This window comes from Stigmatopora nigra, chromosome 5 (assembly GCF_051989575.1).
Source record: "Stigmatopora nigra isolate UIUO_SnigA chromosome 5, RoL_Snig_1.1, whole genome shotgun sequence".
Lineage (NCBI taxonomy): Eukaryota > Metazoa > Chordata > Actinopteri > Syngnathiformes > Syngnathidae > Stigmatopora > Stigmatopora nigra.
The window spans coordinates 7,746,919-7,763,161 of record NC_135512.1 but is presented as its reverse complement, the minus strand read 5'-3'; the positions used below and the strand labels follow the sequence as shown (position 1 = coordinate 7,763,161).

The 16,243-nt window shown below is 39.0% G+C and overlaps 4 protein-coding genes and 1 long non-coding RNA gene across 6 annotated transcripts; all 5 read right to left on the bottom strand.

The window, feature by feature from the left end:
- Window positions 1–172: 172 nt before the first annotated feature.
- soat1 (sterol O-acyltransferase 1) lies at window positions 173–5,072 on the bottom strand. The gene is made up of 16 exons (XM_077717899.1): window positions 4,907–5,072; window positions 3,840–4,000; window positions 3,666–3,724; window positions 3,426–3,574; window positions 3,250–3,309; window positions 3,065–3,172; window positions 2,622–2,907; window positions 2,466–2,544; window positions 2,189–2,273; window positions 2,061–2,106; window positions 1,843–1,972; window positions 1,676–1,773; window positions 1,391–1,489; window positions 1,174–1,309; window positions 944–1,089; window positions 173–671 (listed from the first exon to the last, which is right to left on the bottom strand). Exons 2-16 carry the CDS (start codon window positions 3,997–3,999, stop codon window positions 606–608), a joined length of 1,707 nt encoding a protein of 568 aa, XP_077574025.1. The 5' UTR covers window position 4,000; window positions 4,907–5,072; the 3' UTR covers window positions 173–605.
- Window positions 5,073–5,941: 869 nt separating this feature from the next.
- Window positions 5,942–9,058, bottom strand: LOC144196943 (collagen alpha-3(V) chain). The gene is made up of 10 exons (XM_077717456.1): window positions 8,955–9,058; window positions 8,827–8,880; window positions 8,474–8,491; window positions 8,233–8,295; window positions 7,933–8,076; window positions 7,733–7,865; window positions 7,282–7,388; window positions 7,054–7,137; window positions 6,793–6,990; window positions 5,942–6,723 (listed from the first exon to the last, which is right to left on the bottom strand). The coding sequence occupies exons 2-10, from the start codon at window positions 8,827–8,829 to the stop codon at window positions 6,571–6,573; spliced, it is 903 nt and encodes a 300-aa protein (XP_077573582.1). The 5' UTR covers window positions 8,830–8,880; window positions 8,955–9,058; the 3' UTR covers window positions 5,942–6,570.
- A 144-nt stretch (window positions 9,059–9,202) lies between these two features.
- LOC144196942 (uncharacterized) lies at window positions 9,203–9,787 on the bottom strand. 2 transcript variants are annotated; one of them, XR_013326425.1, is made up of 4 exons: window positions 9,677–9,721; window positions 9,545–9,598; window positions 9,348–9,401; window positions 9,203–9,257 (listed from the first exon to the last, which is right to left on the bottom strand). It is a non-coding gene; the product is annotated as an uncharacterized LOC144196942 (long non-coding RNA). The 2 variants fall into 2 exon arrangements; XR_013326424.1 differs by having other exon boundaries at window positions 9,545–9,787.
- Window positions 9,788–9,936: 149 nt separating this feature from the next.
- Window positions 9,937–13,979, bottom strand: LOC144196668 (uncharacterized). The gene is made up of 20 exons (XM_077717034.1): window positions 13,959–13,979; window positions 13,829–13,882; window positions 13,682–13,735; window positions 13,544–13,597; window positions 13,431–13,475; window positions 13,243–13,287; window positions 13,053–13,160; window positions 12,544–12,597; window positions 12,390–12,443; window positions 12,202–12,255; window positions 12,016–12,123; window positions 11,892–11,945; window positions 11,717–11,824; window positions 11,553–11,603; window positions 11,021–11,074; window positions 10,852–10,905; window positions 10,675–10,728; window positions 10,467–10,574; window positions 10,097–10,150; window positions 9,937–10,020 (listed from the first exon to the last, which is right to left on the bottom strand). The coding sequence occupies exons 3-20, from the start codon at window positions 13,712–13,714 to the stop codon at window positions 9,937–9,939; spliced, it is 1,176 nt and encodes a 391-aa protein (XP_077573160.1). The 5' UTR covers window positions 13,715–13,735; window positions 13,829–13,882; window positions 13,959–13,979.
- Window positions 13,980–14,290: 311 nt separating this feature from the next.
- LOC144196667 (uncharacterized) lies at window positions 14,291–15,789 on the bottom strand. Its single transcript, XM_077717033.1, has 9 exons — window positions 15,760–15,789; window positions 15,581–15,634; window positions 15,368–15,475; window positions 15,239–15,292; window positions 15,117–15,170; window positions 14,838–14,882; window positions 14,694–14,739; window positions 14,522–14,566; window positions 14,291–14,334 (listed from the first exon to the last, which is right to left on the bottom strand). Exons 1-9 carry the CDS (start codon window positions 15,787–15,789, stop codon window positions 14,291–14,293), a joined length of 480 nt encoding a protein of 159 aa, XP_077573159.1.
- Between the last annotated feature and the right edge of the window lie 454 nt (window positions 15,790–16,243).

The following is a 16,243-nucleotide window of genomic DNA, read 5'->3' as shown; positions in this document are numbered from 1 at the left end:
ATTATTAAAACTGTAACCATATCGCGTCGATAGGTGGCAAAGGTTATCTAATTTGTGTGCATAAGAAGCTTTTATGATTCTAATCTCAGACTAATCCTATTCTTCATTAAGTATACAAAGTTGACACTATATTTTTATGTATACTACACGGTTTGAATAATGCAAAATGGTCTATGCCAAACTGACAAATTGGCCTTTATTGCAGAGATTCCATCAGTGCCTTTGTTAAATATTAACTATCACAGTCCGTGTAAATGATTACTGCACAATGTTTGTATTATGCTTTCACTCTCATTTTGGCACAAATTGTAACCGCACAATAGATCACATCATATAGACAATAAATGGTATGCGCAAAAAAATTGCTTGCTTGCATTCTATTTTTATAAAGTGCTTTTGAAGACAGGGGGAAAAAGTCATTAAGGCTATAGTGTTATTTGGAAATGAAGAACATTTTTGGCTTATGGAATCTCTTCCCAACATTCATTTGACAACTCTGTAGTGCAATCAACTAGAATAAATACCAGATGTCAAAAGTCGTGACAGTAAGAGACAGCGAGCTGGTCAGCGTGATACGACAACGATCAGGTTTCGGTCACAGCTTTTTAGTTGATAATGGCACTTTTCTTACAGGTCCATGATCGAGGCTGGAGTAACTCTAGAAAAGAGGGCTAGAAACAAAATAGACAATATATAAGGAACACTCCATTCTCCTTAATGTTTAAGATATTTTTTTTAAAGGAAAAAAAATCAAAATATGATGTTTTTACTTTGCATTTATATTTAATTTTAGTTTTACATCTAATTAAAATAACAAAAAGGAAAAAATACATTACAAAATACTTTTTTTTAACTGTTGATGGGGAAAACTGAAAATAATTATATTTTATAATAAGTTATCTATATATATATATTTTTTCCTTAATTAAAAAAATATACATACCTCTTTCAGGGGGCAGTAGCGCTGGGCATACCACTCCTGAGAGTACAAACAGATGATGACTCCATGACCCAAGAAAAGGGACGTCCACATGATGATGTTCCAGATGGGGCCTTTCCTTTGATCATGGAGGATGAAATTAAACATCACTGCAAAAATATGGAAGATAATTGACAGTTAAAAAAAAGGTTCAAAAAGAAGAAGAAAACGGCAAAGTATGTTGGATACATTACTTCCAAAACACATAAACAGGCAGAAGAGGACCGGGTAGAAAAAGCCAAAGCAGATTGCGAGGATGTACTCGTGGACTACTGCTGAAATCGTAAACACAAACAGCATGGCCGCCGCTCGGAAACGCTTCTGGGAGATCTTGAATCGTGAGACATGAGACTCGAATCAGTATAAACTTTAAGATCTGTCAAAAATGAAACAAAAAGCAGCCTAACTTACCAACAGAAAGTCCCGATACACGTAATGAAACAGCCAATCGTGAACGACAACATTCCAAGTACGGTAGTAATTGGCAAAGGATGTCGAGTTCCACCAATCCTGTGAGTTGGAAGTCAAAGAGAATTGCTTTATCCCTCAACTCATAGACCTCCATTGACGGTGCTAAACACGCACATATTTAAATATACATAAATACTGCATGTGCATTTTAAAAATAAGTACAGTTTCTAAAAGGTAATGTTCAAAGTTTTACAATTAAACACGATTGATAATAATATTCCCTACATTATAGAACATTCTGTCACCAAAACGCAGCATCTCTGCAAATGCATTCAGCCAACAGTGGAGGAAGGCAAAAAAACCCAGAAAGAGAACCAACACTCCTGTAAAACGACAAAAAAAAAACTCCATTAATTAATCGACTAGGATGATAGGCGCCGAATGGATCTTACCAGGCAAGATAGAGTTAAAGACGCCCAGAACCATGGACCTTAGGTCAAAAAACTGAAGCCTGATGCTGTGGAACTGAGGGATGCAGAGCCGCACAAACACATAGTATGCGTAAAAAAGACAGCCCAGTACCTGGGAAGTGAAAAGGATTGGGAATGGTGGTGAGTGAGATAAATAGGCGGACAATTTGTTTCAGTTAGTACGGAATTTGAATTGGTACCTGGAGTAACTTTGTGGCCACGTAGCCCCATCTGATTATAGGGTTTCTAAAACAACATAGGCAAGAAAGTTGATTTAGATGCTCCATGTTTAATTCTGGCTATTTCACAAAATTAATGTTTGGTTTACCTTGGGTATTTATCTCTGTAGATAAGCGTGGGTGCAAATAAAAAGTAGAGATATTGAGAAATAAGGGGGACCACTGGGCCTTGGCCTGGACACAACAGGACACTGGTTGAAATAAACAGGCAAAGTACACTTCCTCCTTACAAAGACCATTGTCAGATATACATTTGAAATTCATTGTTGGTGTTAAAAAGCAAAAAGATGCGAGTTGTATTGGTGTCCCAATATTTATGAATCCACCAATGACTTACTAATAACGTGGGTAAAAAAAGAGACTTACTGGGCTTGTCTTTAGTCCAAGCCTGGACTCTTGGCACGTTCTCTCTTATAAAGGAGTGCACTTTCATCATGAGTCTCACCTAAAATATGACATTGGCAGCAATTTCTGTAATTATTCAAACTCCCCATTTTGAATATTAGGGAATATTGAAAATACCTGTTCTAAAATGACGATGAAGCATGAAGCTGGGGGCAAACTGTTGCTCACCACCACATATGTGGGTAAAAAACCAAGGCCCAAAGATTGATAGAGAAGATACAAGGCCCCAAAGAAAAAGCTGTAAAGCCGGCTGTGTCGATATGAGCCAGACTGGGTCTGTATCCACAGCTTGAATAGGGGATATGGAACCACGAGAACGGAAAGGAACATAAAGATCCAAGTGCACACCACTAGGGGGAACTGTCCAAACGCGTAGACAAGCAGGTCAAAATCCAGCACCAACCTCAAGACAAGAAAATAGGGAGAGTTTATTTTGGCATTTTCTCATTTTTAGCTGCATTTAATTTTTGCATTCCATATTTTTTAATCAATAGTAAAGGATTAGATGTCTACAAGTGACAGTCAGAAACAACAATAGTCAAACCTGTCTTTTCCATTACCTGCCTTCATCTATGAAATCAACCACCAGAGTACTGAGGATAAAGAGGATGAGCAGAGCAATAAACATGTGGTAGATAGTCCGGATGTGGTTCACCTCAAAGAGCTCACTGTGGGAGAATAGGGGAAAAAAACTTGCCTCATGCATGTAAAGCCTTGGTTGATAGCAATAGAATTGTCCACTTACTCAAGGAGCGACCTACGGCTTAGAAACTGTTTGCCCTGGCCACGGGGAGAAAGGAAATTCCTGAAAGAAGATATGTCCAAGCTTATATTAAACCCATACAGGCCCATCTGTCAACTTTTTAAAGTCAATGTGGCCCCCGGGCCCAAAAGTTTGCCCACCCCTGATCTAGTGCATACCCAAGTCTGCTCTTCTCCTTGTCTGTGAGAGTAGGGGAGAAAACAGTGGGCATTTGTGGGGGCTCCAGCCGAGTCGACTCTTCAATTAGACTGTCCATGAAGTCGTTGACCTGGTTGTCAAACTCCTGCATCAAGTCTTTCTTCATGTACTGAGAAGGAGAAAAAAAAGGTGACCTCACTTTTCTTTTGCAACCACACACCTCCTCCCAAAAAACAAAAACAAATGATTGAAATTATAACCTCGGCTTTCAACTTTAGTTGGAGCTTCTTGCTGATCATGTGCTCCATCTCCATTATCCCTGAGAAAGCATACACACTTTGTTGCATCATCATACTTTTGGGAGCCTACAGTTCCATATTAGCGTCATTCATACCAGCAATTATCTTGCGCTTTTTAATTGAAGCATTTCCTACCGTTACTGCTGATGCTATTGTCCCCAATGGACTGACTTTGTTCCGTTCCCGGACTAGTACATTCGCCATTCCCTGGGTATTCCTGGTCCTTCAAAGTTGACAATTTGGGAAGACTTTGGGGTCGGAAGCGGACACCACTGCTGTCATCCCCCTTTTCCATCCTAGAAAGCAAAACAGTAGGCTCAAAGTTAGAATTGAAGTTGATTCACATCTCCCGTTGACAGTCAACGGACAAGAATCTCAAGGATGTTTTGTGACACACAAAATGAGCCCAGGAAAACAAGTGAATTAGTTTCACATGACTCTGAATCGGCGGCTAGCAGCACACATTTAGTAAAAAAAATTCATTGCGTAGTTACGATATTTAGGAATATTTTCTTTGGTATATTTAGTTGCCTCTAATGTTTTTCTCCTGGTCAGAATTAAGCCGTGCATCGACTGATGTTCTTATTTCTTCCGAGCATCAAACAACGACAACACCCTGAAAAACTGAAATGATACAAACATTACAGAAAAAAAACATTGTTATATTTACAACTGAGGAAACAGAATAGACAATTATTCCTACCGTGTGTGCCTTCTCACTGGACAATTTAGGAGCTGCAAAAGGCCTTAACAAATTGTTGCACGCATCTTTCAAGTACATATGCTCAAGTCTGAACTCAGAGCACATCCTTCCCTCCCAACAGCCCCGAGTTGGTCAAATGACCATTCTTTCAGGTCCTGAAGTCATGACCACTTTCACATCCTCATGTCAAGACCACGCTTTCACGTTCTGACGTCATGACCACACCTTCACATCCTGACGTCATGACTAAACTCAAAATTGCACTTCAGTTTACATTGAGAAATTTAGAAAGAAAAGGATCCAAAAAAACACATCTTAAAATATTGTAAGAACACAATGCACAAAAAAAAACTAATTGACAAACGCCTTTAAGGACGATATTTAAGATGATTACATTTGGTATATATATATGTATCAATACCGTTCACGCCACGTTGCGGTTGATCCAAACAACAGGTTCATTATTCATGATCATTCGAAATATTATGAAATCGCTCACCTGAGAACCACTCGGGAAATGTATACCCCACTTCCACGATGCTACCAGACGTCCACGCGGCAGTGCGTTTACCTTACAAAGGATAAATGATCAGAAAAAAGTGAACACTGACAGGCAACGCACTCAACACCGGTGATGATCGCCAGCTAGACTTGGATTGGATGAACGTTGCTAGTCTTTATACGTCATCAGCAATCTCGGGACTTTATTTATTTCTTACCATTTACTTAATTTTCATGCTAGAATAAAATTGGGTTGCATCATGCATATTTGATTTCAAACTTCAATTTAGCTATGTGTATATATTTACGATTACACTATAGTTTCAACAGATTGCACATGTACATTTCCTATTAATTCAATTTAAACAAATAATAAACATAATGTATAATATATTATTAATAATAAAAAACATTCAAAGGAAAATTGACAGCAAACAATATTTAAAAGGTGATGTGAACATTTACAAGATTATTTAGCAATTTAAATGTTTGTTTTCAAATAATAAGTGTTACAGTTGAATGTTTCATTGCAAACTAAGTATTTCTTTATTTAACCATTTAATATTTAAATTGAATTGAATATAAATGATCTGTACTGACCTAAATCTACAATTTGCTATAACGGGGGAGTAGCAAATAATGATAGTGTACACAACAAGAAACACTGCAAGATGCGTGGCCAATTGACTGGCTGGAACACAAATATAGTGCCATTGAGAATTATTCTGTTCCTCGCTCAAACTTTGAATTAAGTTTGAATGCTATTTGAAAAGATGTGTTGTGGGCTCTGGCAAGTCGGTCTTATGAGTGCAGCGTGTCAAACACAATTAGTTACGAAAGACACAAGGCCATAATTGTGAGAACACAAGCATCTGTAGTTTTATTGCATCTAAATCCCCCTGCTGACATTTTGTGGTCCGTTATATTTGTGAATGAGAGTAGCGAATGAATGCCAAAATTTATTGGCGTATTTGTTTATTTGGGTAACTATGAATTCAATTGCAAACATTTCTTTTGGTCCGACGTTGCTAATGTATGTAATGTTGTAATGTGCCACGGTAAACAAATACAGGGCAAGCAAATTGACATCACATTTTTATGAATGAGTTAACTATCAACTCGTCTGATGTCTTTTTTTCAAATGGTATGATTTTAATGCAAAGAAATACAGGGGACGAGTGGTTTGCACGTTGGCCTCACAGCTCTGGGGTCCTGGGTTCAAATCCACTTCATGTCCATCTGTGTGGAGTTTGCATGTTCTCTCCAGGCCTGCGTGGGTTTTTTCCAGGTACTCCGGTTTACTCCCACATTCCAAAAACATGCATGATAGGCTGAATGGATACTCTAAATTGCCCCCTGGGTATCGGTGTGAGTGTCCCCGGCCTCTGGCCTGGAGACAGCTGGGATTGGCTCCAGCACCCCCGTGACTCTAATGAGGATAAAACGATTCAGAAAATGAGATGAGATGAGACAAAGAAATACATTCTTACAAACAAATATTCTGTGTGGAATGTTTTTAAGAGCTGCAATGTCAATAAATATACACAATAGAGCAGCAATAATGCAGACTGCAAAGAATTCGTACATCCTTACTATAGTTATTTACAGGGAATTTAACAAACACACCCACAAACATTACACAAACACCCACACAATCATACATCACAAGAAGCAGATGGGTCCCAATTCAGCTTTGAGCTCAGCGACGTGCGCACAATGCGATGCCGTTGCTATCCCCAAATCTCGGATAGGAAGTAATTGCATATCACCTCGATGTAGTTCGCTGCTGCCCCAAACTTTTACAACCAACTCCACCTGCAAAGGGGTGTGAAAAATCAATAAGATTCATGGTAGCGAGTCTTTTGGGAAAAAAAAATCAATTACCTCAAGTTCTCGTGTTGACACGTTGGTGTGGCGCCAATTTATGTCTTGGAGGGAGTCCCCAAGTAAGTGGACTAAGTCTTTCATGCCATCCAACCCACAGGGGTTGGATGTCCATTTGAGCTTGATACGCTGGGAACACGTGAGGCTGTGTAAACGTAGAAACCTCATCTGGACGACGTCCACGCCCAGGTAATCAAACTTCAGAGAATTGGACACACTATTAGCTCAGATGACGTTTAAATTTACAAAGATCAGACTTACCTTATCGCCGCCATATTGCTGGCTAAACCACTGAATTGACGATGGCCTCGTCTGGTTCTTTGTCAAATCCCACTTGAAGTTTATCTGCAAAACATAATATCAAAGCATTTTTTACATGACCTCGGCATTTTAGTGCATTTAAATGGAATAAGTGCATGATGTCATGTGTCTGATAACTCATGACTAACATTTGGAAGATAGTCTTTGCAAAGGCCCTTATAATTTTACCTGCGATTTTTGTGGCTTTATACAGGTGCTTCCTCCTGCTGTGAAGTTACAAAACACTCTGAAAGCATCATAGGGACAACCTTGGTTGGGGTCCATGTAAAAATAACCTAAAAAATAATGAATTGAGAGTTTTTTTTTCCGACACCTAAAAGCAATCCAAAGAGCATCCTATTTCTTGGACTATAAGTTACTTCATCCAAATAATGCACAATGAAGAGGCAAAAACTATAGTACTATATACATGTTGTACTATTAGTCACCCTTTTTGAAAAGAATCAAAAACAGACAGAGTCACGAATACTAAAGTGGTGGAAAACTGACTTTTGTAAGACTTCAAACAAAAGAAAAGAGAAAAAAGAACTCTAGAGTATTAGTCAGAGGCCCAGCCAAACTATGAGCAAAAAAGTATGACTGATAGTCCGGAGAATACGGGAGTCAAAATTCTCCTCACCATCATTGAAATTCGGGTGAATGAGACTCAACTCGTAACAAGAAGTACCGGGGTCGTCTTTAGTGCCTTGAGGCAAGTGTACAGCTTCTTCATCTGCTTCATCTTCTAGATACACTTTCACTGGACTGGGCTCCTACATGAGATTATGTTATTTATTAACCATTTCATGCAATTATTAGGAGGAGAAAGTTTATACCTACTTTTTGCTGTCCTTGTTTTTTTGTGACATGTGTTGACTCGAGTCTTGCTTTAGAATGATTTTTATTACTGGATTCGAATATTTCAACTGATCTGTGCTCCACTTGTGAATAAGTGCTGCTTTTTATTGGCAAACCTGCTTTTCCCTGAGGAACAAATGACAGTTAGAGACCAAACATTAAAAAGTAAAAACTTTACATAGCCACAGACATCAGACTAGGAGGAACTGCAATAATCGATCACTTGAAATGAATTGGAGGTATATCACTGTCAATATGAGCGAATAAGTAAATACATCTTACTGGAGGTCCTTGTTTGCCCTTAACTCCCTTGGTTCCACTGGTGCCTTGGATCCCTTTCATTCCCTGGAAAGGGTCAAAGGGCAGGTAATCACTAAATATGAAGGTAGTAATCACAAAAATTCACCCAAACTAGAGATAATGCAGTAACAGGCGACCACATTATAGGAGTTGTGATTTATTATAATTACTCTCCTAAAATTGACTAAGACAGAATTGCAGACACAAAAAAATCAGATCTCACCTTCAGTCCAATCTGGCCCTGTACAAAGACAGAATAGAAATGAGTACAAAAAATAAAAAATGACTTCATTCTAAGGAAACATGACCATTTCAAAATAAGAGTATTGGAATTTACGTTACTCTGGTTATTAACTATTTGATGTGTATTGAGTTCATGTCAATAGAATCTTGCTTTTAAAGTGGGAGTTAACCATTTGGTTCTGTATGCCAGTTTGGTGATAACTCGAGAATGAATGAAGGTATTATTAAAATGATGGGGTCAGAAAAGGAATTCTGCGATAACGTGATAATAGTATTTGATTCAAATTTGCACGGTTCGTGAGAATGTGGTACAAAACTCCATAATGATCCTACCATATGGCCAGGCTGTCCTTTTTGTCCAGGTGGACCATGAGGACCACTATCCCCCTTTAAAATAAAAACATTATAAAACAATCAACAACCATGAGTCATTTTATAGGAAAAACTCAAAGAAAATATACCTGCTTTCCTTTAGCTCCCGTTACACCGTAAGCACCTTCCACACCAAATTTCCCCTATTATGATGACAGATTATTATTGTATTCAATCACTTCAAATAAAAAAATAAAAAAATATATACCACCTTCATCCCTGATTGACCAGCAGCCCCCTGTAAGCCCCTTTCACCCGGTACACCCTGTATATAAGCATCAAATGGATAAATAATTGCTCTCTTTATGTAACTTAAACACATAGCTGGGGGAATTCACCTTGAGACCTGTTGCTCCAGTCACTCCTTTACCCCCCATCAGTCCCTGAATACCCTGGATCAAAAAATATTATTGTTATGTAAGGCCATGTGACAATCATATCATGGGTCACTGTTTAAAATAGCTTGTAGTATACTCAAATACCTTTGGGCCAATTGGTGCAGGAGGTCCTGTCTTTCCTGGTGGTCCACGTTCACCCTAGAAGTGTAAATTATAAACAGTGACAACAATATACCTTTCATTTACTATGGCAACTGATAGATGCCCAATCCATTTGGACTTAGAAAGATTTTTCTGATTCCATTAGTGAACTCCACTAGGGTTGACTCTACTGCAATTACCTTAACGCCTTGTGTTCCAGTATTTCCCCTGAGACCAGGTGGACCAGGTATACCCTGTATATGAAAAACACAATTCAATATTGATTGATAAATCCAAAGCAAACGTGTTGTCAAGCGACTGTGGTATTTGACCTGTTTACCAGGCCTGCCTGGTGATCCTGGAGCTCCTGTGTGGCCAGTAGTTCCCTTCAGGAGATTTATTCAACTTTATAAAACATAACTAAAGACTCAATACTCATTCCAGAAAATGATATTTCTCTTACCGGGTAGCCTTCATTCCCCTGCACCCCATGTAATCCGTCCAATCCATCCAAACCCTAGCGTTAAAAAACAGGAGTGCACCTCAGTTTATTTGTTCAGATTTTTTTTTATAGTATGGCTATGCACTGTATTTATGGTGATTTATCATCAGAAATACTTGCAGGTATTCCACGCCGTCCCAACGGTCCTTGGTTCCCTGGGGGGCCTTCAGCTCCCTAATAATTGGATAAAACAATCAAATACTTCTGAAGAAGATTTCTACTATTTTATTAGGTATGAATTGCAACTTACAATTTTCCCTGGTGCTCCTTTGTTTCCTTTAATACTTAGTTGACCTGGCAACCCCTTAATTAAGACAACATTCACAATATAGTCAAGCAAATATTAACAATTCAGTATTAATATACTCAATAGGTTTTCTCCCAGAAAATTCCATTGCCTGGTGGTAGAGTTTTAGGAGGAAAAACTATTTTGTTTTAATATAAGTCATTTATGAGCAAAACTTGTATCAATAGACTCTGTTAAAATATGTAAACTTTGAATGGACTTTAGTTTGTAGCACATCTATAGCTTTGTGGGGAGGGGTCAAGAGAAGCCTGACGGCCCACCAGGCTTATGAAACACTAGTGGAAAACCTGCTTGAACATGGTGACATTCTTACTGGTGCCCCACGAAATCCTTTATTGCCAAGAGTACCAGGTGGACCAGCAGCTCCAAGTGGACCTTCAGAACCAGGGACACCGACAAAGCCGATTCTTCCTTCTTTGCCCTGGGGGAAAAAAATCAGCTCTTTGAATGTACAGTTCAAGATCATTTCACAAAATAAGCCAATCAGAAAGGAAAAATTTTAGATTTTTGAAATACGTCACCATTGTGCCTTGAGTTCCAGGTTCTCCTTTTGCCCCCTTTTGGCCGTTTCCTCCCTAGGTAATGCAAAGCGTTATTTAAAAAAATCCAAGTGCGTCATTGTGGTCAACATTGAGAAGATAATCATTAAAAACTGTAGGCAGGTTTAGAGTGATGTGCGTCACATCACAAAAACTCACCATGTGTCCTTTTTTGCCCGGAGGCCCAAGCTCACCCACTTTTCCATTGATGCCCTGATAAAGACAATACGTAAAGTCATACATAACAGTTCCGCTGGACACCAGTTGATTACACGGACAACATGAATGGATACTCTGTAGTATTTATGCAACTAATGGGACATTTCACCTTTGCTCCAATTCTTCCAGGTTTGCCATCAGTTCCTTTCTTGCCAGAAAAACCCTAAAAAGCATCACAGAGGCTCATGACAGACGATATTAGGTGCCATTTAAAAGTGTTTTCCATGCTGAACTAAAATCACAAACCTAAGTAACACCTTCATCACATAAAACTTAAAATATATGTGTACAAGCAAGAGACAAAAAAAAGCATCCATTTAGTTTGTCTAATGTTAAGATTTGCATTGCGAAATGGCAATTGACTCATCTTTGAGGAGATAATTTTGTTCCTTATGTTTGCCTGGAAAGGCCATTTCGGAGAAATTACCGCAATGCACAAGATCCAGCATAAAAGGAAAATAGAAATACTGATGTCTTTGCTATTGTTCGACTTCAGAGAAGTTGCTTGTTCAGTCTAATTAGCGAGCGGAAAATCAGCCTGGAGACTCTTAAATGAGTCCTTTACTGCAACAGTGAATTTGAGCAATATCTGATTTCTGTAATCGGGCCGTGCCTTATTGAAGCCTAACTATAGATCTTACTGGTGCTGCTGGTCCAATATTTCCTGACGGCCCAATAGGACCAGGAGACCCCTGAAATCACATTACATTATTTCTGATGTTAACACATTTAAACAAAAACATTTGTAAATGGATTGTGTGTCTTTTGTCAATAGAAGTGAAAGTGCCAACAAGAAGATACTAACCATATCTCCTTGAAGACCCTTTTGGCCTTTGTTTCCTGGATTCCCGGTGTCACCTCCTGCTCCAAACTGTCCAAGCATACCTTGGGGACCCCTTTGGCCTGGTGAACCCTGGTGAAGCATGTTTGTAATAAACATCTTGCTGTCAATTAAATAAATATCTAAAGATTCTACTTACCTTGAGTCCGGGAGATCCATGTTTGCCTCTGTCCCCTTGTATGCCAGCATGGCCCTGATAATGAATACAACTTGACCACTTTTGAACTCCCACTAAAACTTTGAACAAAAGTGTGCTCAATAACCTGCTTCCCTAGACGTCCCCTCACTCCTTGGTAACCTGGAACACCGTGGACACCCGCCATTCCTTTTGGACCTCTTGGACCAGAGGTTCCTTTTCTCCCTTTATCACCCTTAACACATATCATCAACATGGGGTGTAAGTGTGCATGTTTGCATTTCCCAAAACGCAGCCATTGACATGTACTCACTGATGTCCCGTTTTGTCCCGTTGGTCCATCAGCCCCCCTTTGCCCGGGTGGACCCTAAGAGAAGGTTGAAGACAACTTTGGTCGATAAAAGTACAGAAGATCTAAATTCAAATGAAATGAATGGTAGCAACCTTACCACTATGGTGGAAAGTTGATATTTAAAAACAACACAGTCTTAAACTATCTACCTCCTCACCATCGAGACCAGCACGTCCTTCCTCTCCTATGCTTCCTTTAAGTCCCTAAAAAATAGAATAAGAGCAAACATTTATAATCAGAATATTTTGTCTGAGTAAAAAAATATACACATTCAGTGTAGTTACATAAGTAGAAAATGTTCACCTTGCCACCTTTGATTCCAGGTGAGCCAATTGATGCTTGAGGTCCATCTTTACCCTAAAGATAAAATAAAAAAAATAAAAACGAATACATTTACTGCTTCCTCTATTTTGATGTTCTCTCTTGTTCGAAATGGATTGGACGCATGTCACCATCAATGGTCGCCAAGGAGATAAAAAACATACTAATTTAACTTCTTAATGAAGAGACTTACATTCAAAATAAAATACATATTTAAACATTCTAAGTGCAGTGCAATATTCTATTGGTTTGACTTAAATAAATTAATTAATGAATGGAGCTCAGTCAATCAAGTTCAAAATATGAACTTAATGAAATGAGTTAGAAACACTCTGAATAAAAAGTTACCCAAAAATTGGGAACAATTAAGGGATGTCTACTTAATCTATTTAGTTAGCAGGACTAAAAATTACATTTTATAATTTTCTTACAGTGTAATTTTTACACAGTACCATTTCATTCCAATGTAATGGAAATAAAAGCAGACATACAGGGTAACCTATCATCCCAAGGGGGCCGGCAGCTCCTCGTGGGCCCTGTTCACCTGAACGTCCTTGTGGTCCAACCACTCCATATGGTCCAATGTCACCCCGTGTACCCTACAAACAGAGAAAAAATGGACTTCAGAGTATTTTGTTGAACTCCGTCAATAATTTACTTTGGATTATGTATTGCGCATACTGGGGGTCCTGTATGTCCACGTGGGCCAGCTAAGCCCATCTTGCCCTGAGGGGAGAGTGAGATGTCATTTTGAGTGATGACTGCCGATGACGGGGATCGACGTCCTGTCCATTTTTACTCGGCGTCAATGGGAGTCTGAGAGCGTAAATAGACTTGCATAGAGTATTTTTCAAATAATAAAATCTTACCTTAGGACCTGTTTTCCCTTGTGGCCCCCTTTCACCTCTCTTGCCCTTCCCAACGAAGAAAAGCAAGCATTGAGAAATCCCTACGAATTGATGTTTGAATCCGCTGCAATTACCTTGTTTCCTTCCATTCCTTCTCGGCCCTTTGATCCATCTATTCCATTTTGACCCTAGTAAAAAAAAAAAAAAAACAATATAATGTAACGTTTTTGCAACTTCAAATTTATTAAGTGGCATCTGGAATCATTTCTCACTCTCTTTCCAGGCTTTCCGGGTATTCCATTCATTCCCGTGCTTCCAGCATCCGCCTGTAAATAAGCGTCACGTCTTTAGATAGATGGACTTGACATTTTTTCATTTTTCATTTGAATGCAAACTGTATGGTTATTGTTTACACTCACATTTGTCCCAACAGGTCCCTGGGGGCCACTTGCTCCTGTCTTCCCCGAAAATCCCTGTCAAATATGGCAAAAGACCATTGGAAATGTTGTTGTGAAAATGACTTACACTTGTGTTAATCTTTAAACTCACTTTTGGACCTACTGGTCCAGTGTCACCAGCTATTCCATTTTCACCAGTAAGGCCCTAATAAGAATGTATGGTTCATATATTTGGTGATATGTACTTAAACCACTCATAATTAAGAGCCATCCTAGAATTGAAGGACATTTAGGATTTAAAAATCATAAAATTTAAGCCTTTTTCCTGGTAAATATGTACAGTATTGATCACCATCTATATTAACATAGATTCTTCTTAATTTAGAGGGTGTGGCAAACAATGCTCTCCAATTCTGGAATGACTTTTAAAAAGCAATTCTTGAGGAGGGTTATCCTAAAGGGACTGGCTTTACCATGGCTCCATCAATTCCATCTTGTCCTCTGACTCCTGAATAACCTTTTAGACCCTAAAATAGGAAACAAAATTCTCATATAAGTAATTAGGCCTCATTTTTGTGAGCTAGAATGTAAAAATCACTACGTCTTAGTTTTTGAACAGCTTCCCTTTATCAGGTTGGGAACTTAGTAGGCATATGAGAATAAACCCTTGCTTAATTCTAAATCAGAAAATCTATAAAGACTCAGAAGCATTACCTTTTCCCCTTTGGGTCCATTTGTGGCTGGGACTCCTAACCTCCCCTTTACAAAAGTCATATATATATACACATCAAAAACAAAAAGACAATAAACATATATACTGAATTATAATTGCAATGTAGTCAGGAGGGATCAGAAAATAAGTTTAGACAAATAGGAACCTTAATACCAGGTTCTCCTTGGGGCCCTCGCTCTCCAGATTTTCCCATCTCTCCCTGCAAAAAATAACAAGATAAAAAAATACCCAATTTGTATTTGATAACTATAACAAATGAATGAAGAAAATTGATTTTTAGCCATTTATTGTACTCACAAAAGGGCCAGGCAATCCAGAAAATCCTTCTCGACCCTCGCGACCCTATATTGAAACAGCAACATAATTGGTTTAAACATGGTTACTCTATTGCAGCATATATAAAAAATTATCCAAAATCAAGTGATCTGGAATTGCTCTAAAATCATGAGGTAGTGGCCCAGGAGCAACAGGGAGTGAAATCAAAGTCACAGCATTTTATTGAGTGCCAGAAATTTTCTGGCTTATCAACAATATCACTACAAGTATGTCAGTGGATGACTGAATTCAATGTCCAACCTTGTCTCCTCTTGTTCCAGAATTTCCTTGATTTCCTGGAAGCCCTAGATCTCCCTATAAAGAATCATTCACAGAGTTATCATTATGAAATATCACAAAAAAAACTTTATGCATCATCTTACCTTCAACCCATCTTGGCCTTGCTTGCCTTGCTCGCCCATGATGCCATCAATTCCCTGGAGGTAAATCTTGAATGACTTGGAATTCTTCAATTAGTTCTAGTTTAATCTCAAATGTTTAGGTATACCCACGCTGGGCCCAGCAAGTCCTGCTGGTCCTGGTGATCCTACAACACCCGCGATTCCCATTGGACCTCGACGTCCCTTATATCCCGGCTTCCCGGGTAGCCCTGGCGGGCCCTGCACAAAAGCACAACAAATTGTTGAACCTTTATAGGGTTTCCCAGTCAATCCAAGAGCTTCCCAGTAAAATATTTCTCCGGTTGATCTGAATCAAGAACCTGCCTGGTCTCCCTTGAATCCTAGAACACCTCTTCCACCACGCGTGGCTTTGGCTCCCTATATGCAAAACACAAACACAACAGGGCTGTTATTTTAGCCTCAAAACCCCCCAAATGTTCATTGACATAAAAACAACATTTTAATCAACAATGAAGTTGCTTTAAATAATCTTACGGGATCACCTGAGGGTCCAGGCAATCCTGGATTTCCATTGTTTCCCTGAAGTAAACAACATTAATACCATTTTCAGTTTAAAATGATTGAATAAATGACAAGGGATTTGTTTTCTTTTCGTCTTACATAAGCACCTGGTGGTCCAGGTTCTCCTATGTCCCCATCATCTCCAAGACCACCCTGATGAAAGCACAATGAGTCAAAATGGCTGCAAATGATGTATCACTTCTCTGTTACTGTACTCACAGTGTCTCCCTTTGGACCTGGGGGTCCGGCAGGCCCAGCTTCCCCCTAGGGGGAAAAATACACTTCATTTCTTGGGTCAGAAGATTACATTACATTTTTGTCAAATCAAGTTTACCTGAGGACCACGTACACCAGGAAATCCAACTGCTCCGACAGCACCAGGCTCTCCCTAAAGCCAGAAAAACAATTGAGCCAAGTTCTCCTAAAATGTTACTTGGTGTTCTTTACCAGTGGTCCAACTGCTCC

Bases quoted from the DNA above. Each gene is read 5' to 3' on its own strand.
- soat1 (XM_077717899.1), bottom strand. From the start codon at position 3,999: ATGGAAAAGGGGGATGACAGCAGTGGTGTCCGCTTCCGACCCCAAAGT. The intron at 3,173-3,249 runs GTAAGTGGACAA...ATTCTCCCACAG, and splicing joins AGCCGTAGGTCGCTCCTTGA to TGAGCTCTTTGAGGTGAACC. The intron at 2,107-2,188 runs GTAAACCAAACA...ATGTTGTTTTAG, and splicing joins TACAGAGATAAATACCCAAG to AAACCCTATAATCAGATGGG.
- LOC144196943 (XM_077717456.1), bottom strand. The intron at 7,866-7,932 runs GTAGGTATAAAC...AATCTCATGTAG, and splicing joins AAAAACAAGGACAGCAAAAA to GAGCCCAGTCCAGTGAAAGT. The intron at 6,724-6,792 runs GTAATTGATTTT...ACCCCTTTGCAG, and splicing joins TGTCAACACGAGAACTTGAG to GTGGAGTTGGTTGTAAAAGT.
- LOC144196668 (XM_077717034.1), bottom strand. From the start codon at position 13,714: ATGAATGGAATACCCGGAAAGCCTGGAAAGAGA. The intron at 13,161-13,242 runs GTATGCGCAATA...CTCTGTTTGTAG, and splicing joins GTGGACATACAGGACCCCCA to GGTACACGGGGTGACATTGG. The intron at 12,444-12,543 runs GTGAACATTTTC...TCTATTTTTTAG, and splicing joins CTGGAATCAAAGGTGGCAAG to GGACTTAAAGGAAGCATAGG.
- LOC144196667 (XM_077717033.1), bottom strand. From the start codon at position 15,789: ATGGAAATCCAGGATTGCCTGGACCCTCAG. The intron at 14,883-15,116 runs GTTGGACATTGA...GTTTCAATATAG, and splicing joins CTGGAACAAGAGGAGACAAG to GGTCGCGAGGGTCGAGAAGG. The intron at 14,740-14,837 runs GTGAGTACAATA...TATTTTTTGCAG, and splicing joins CTGGATTGCCTGGCCCTTTT to GGAGAGATGGGAAAATCTGG.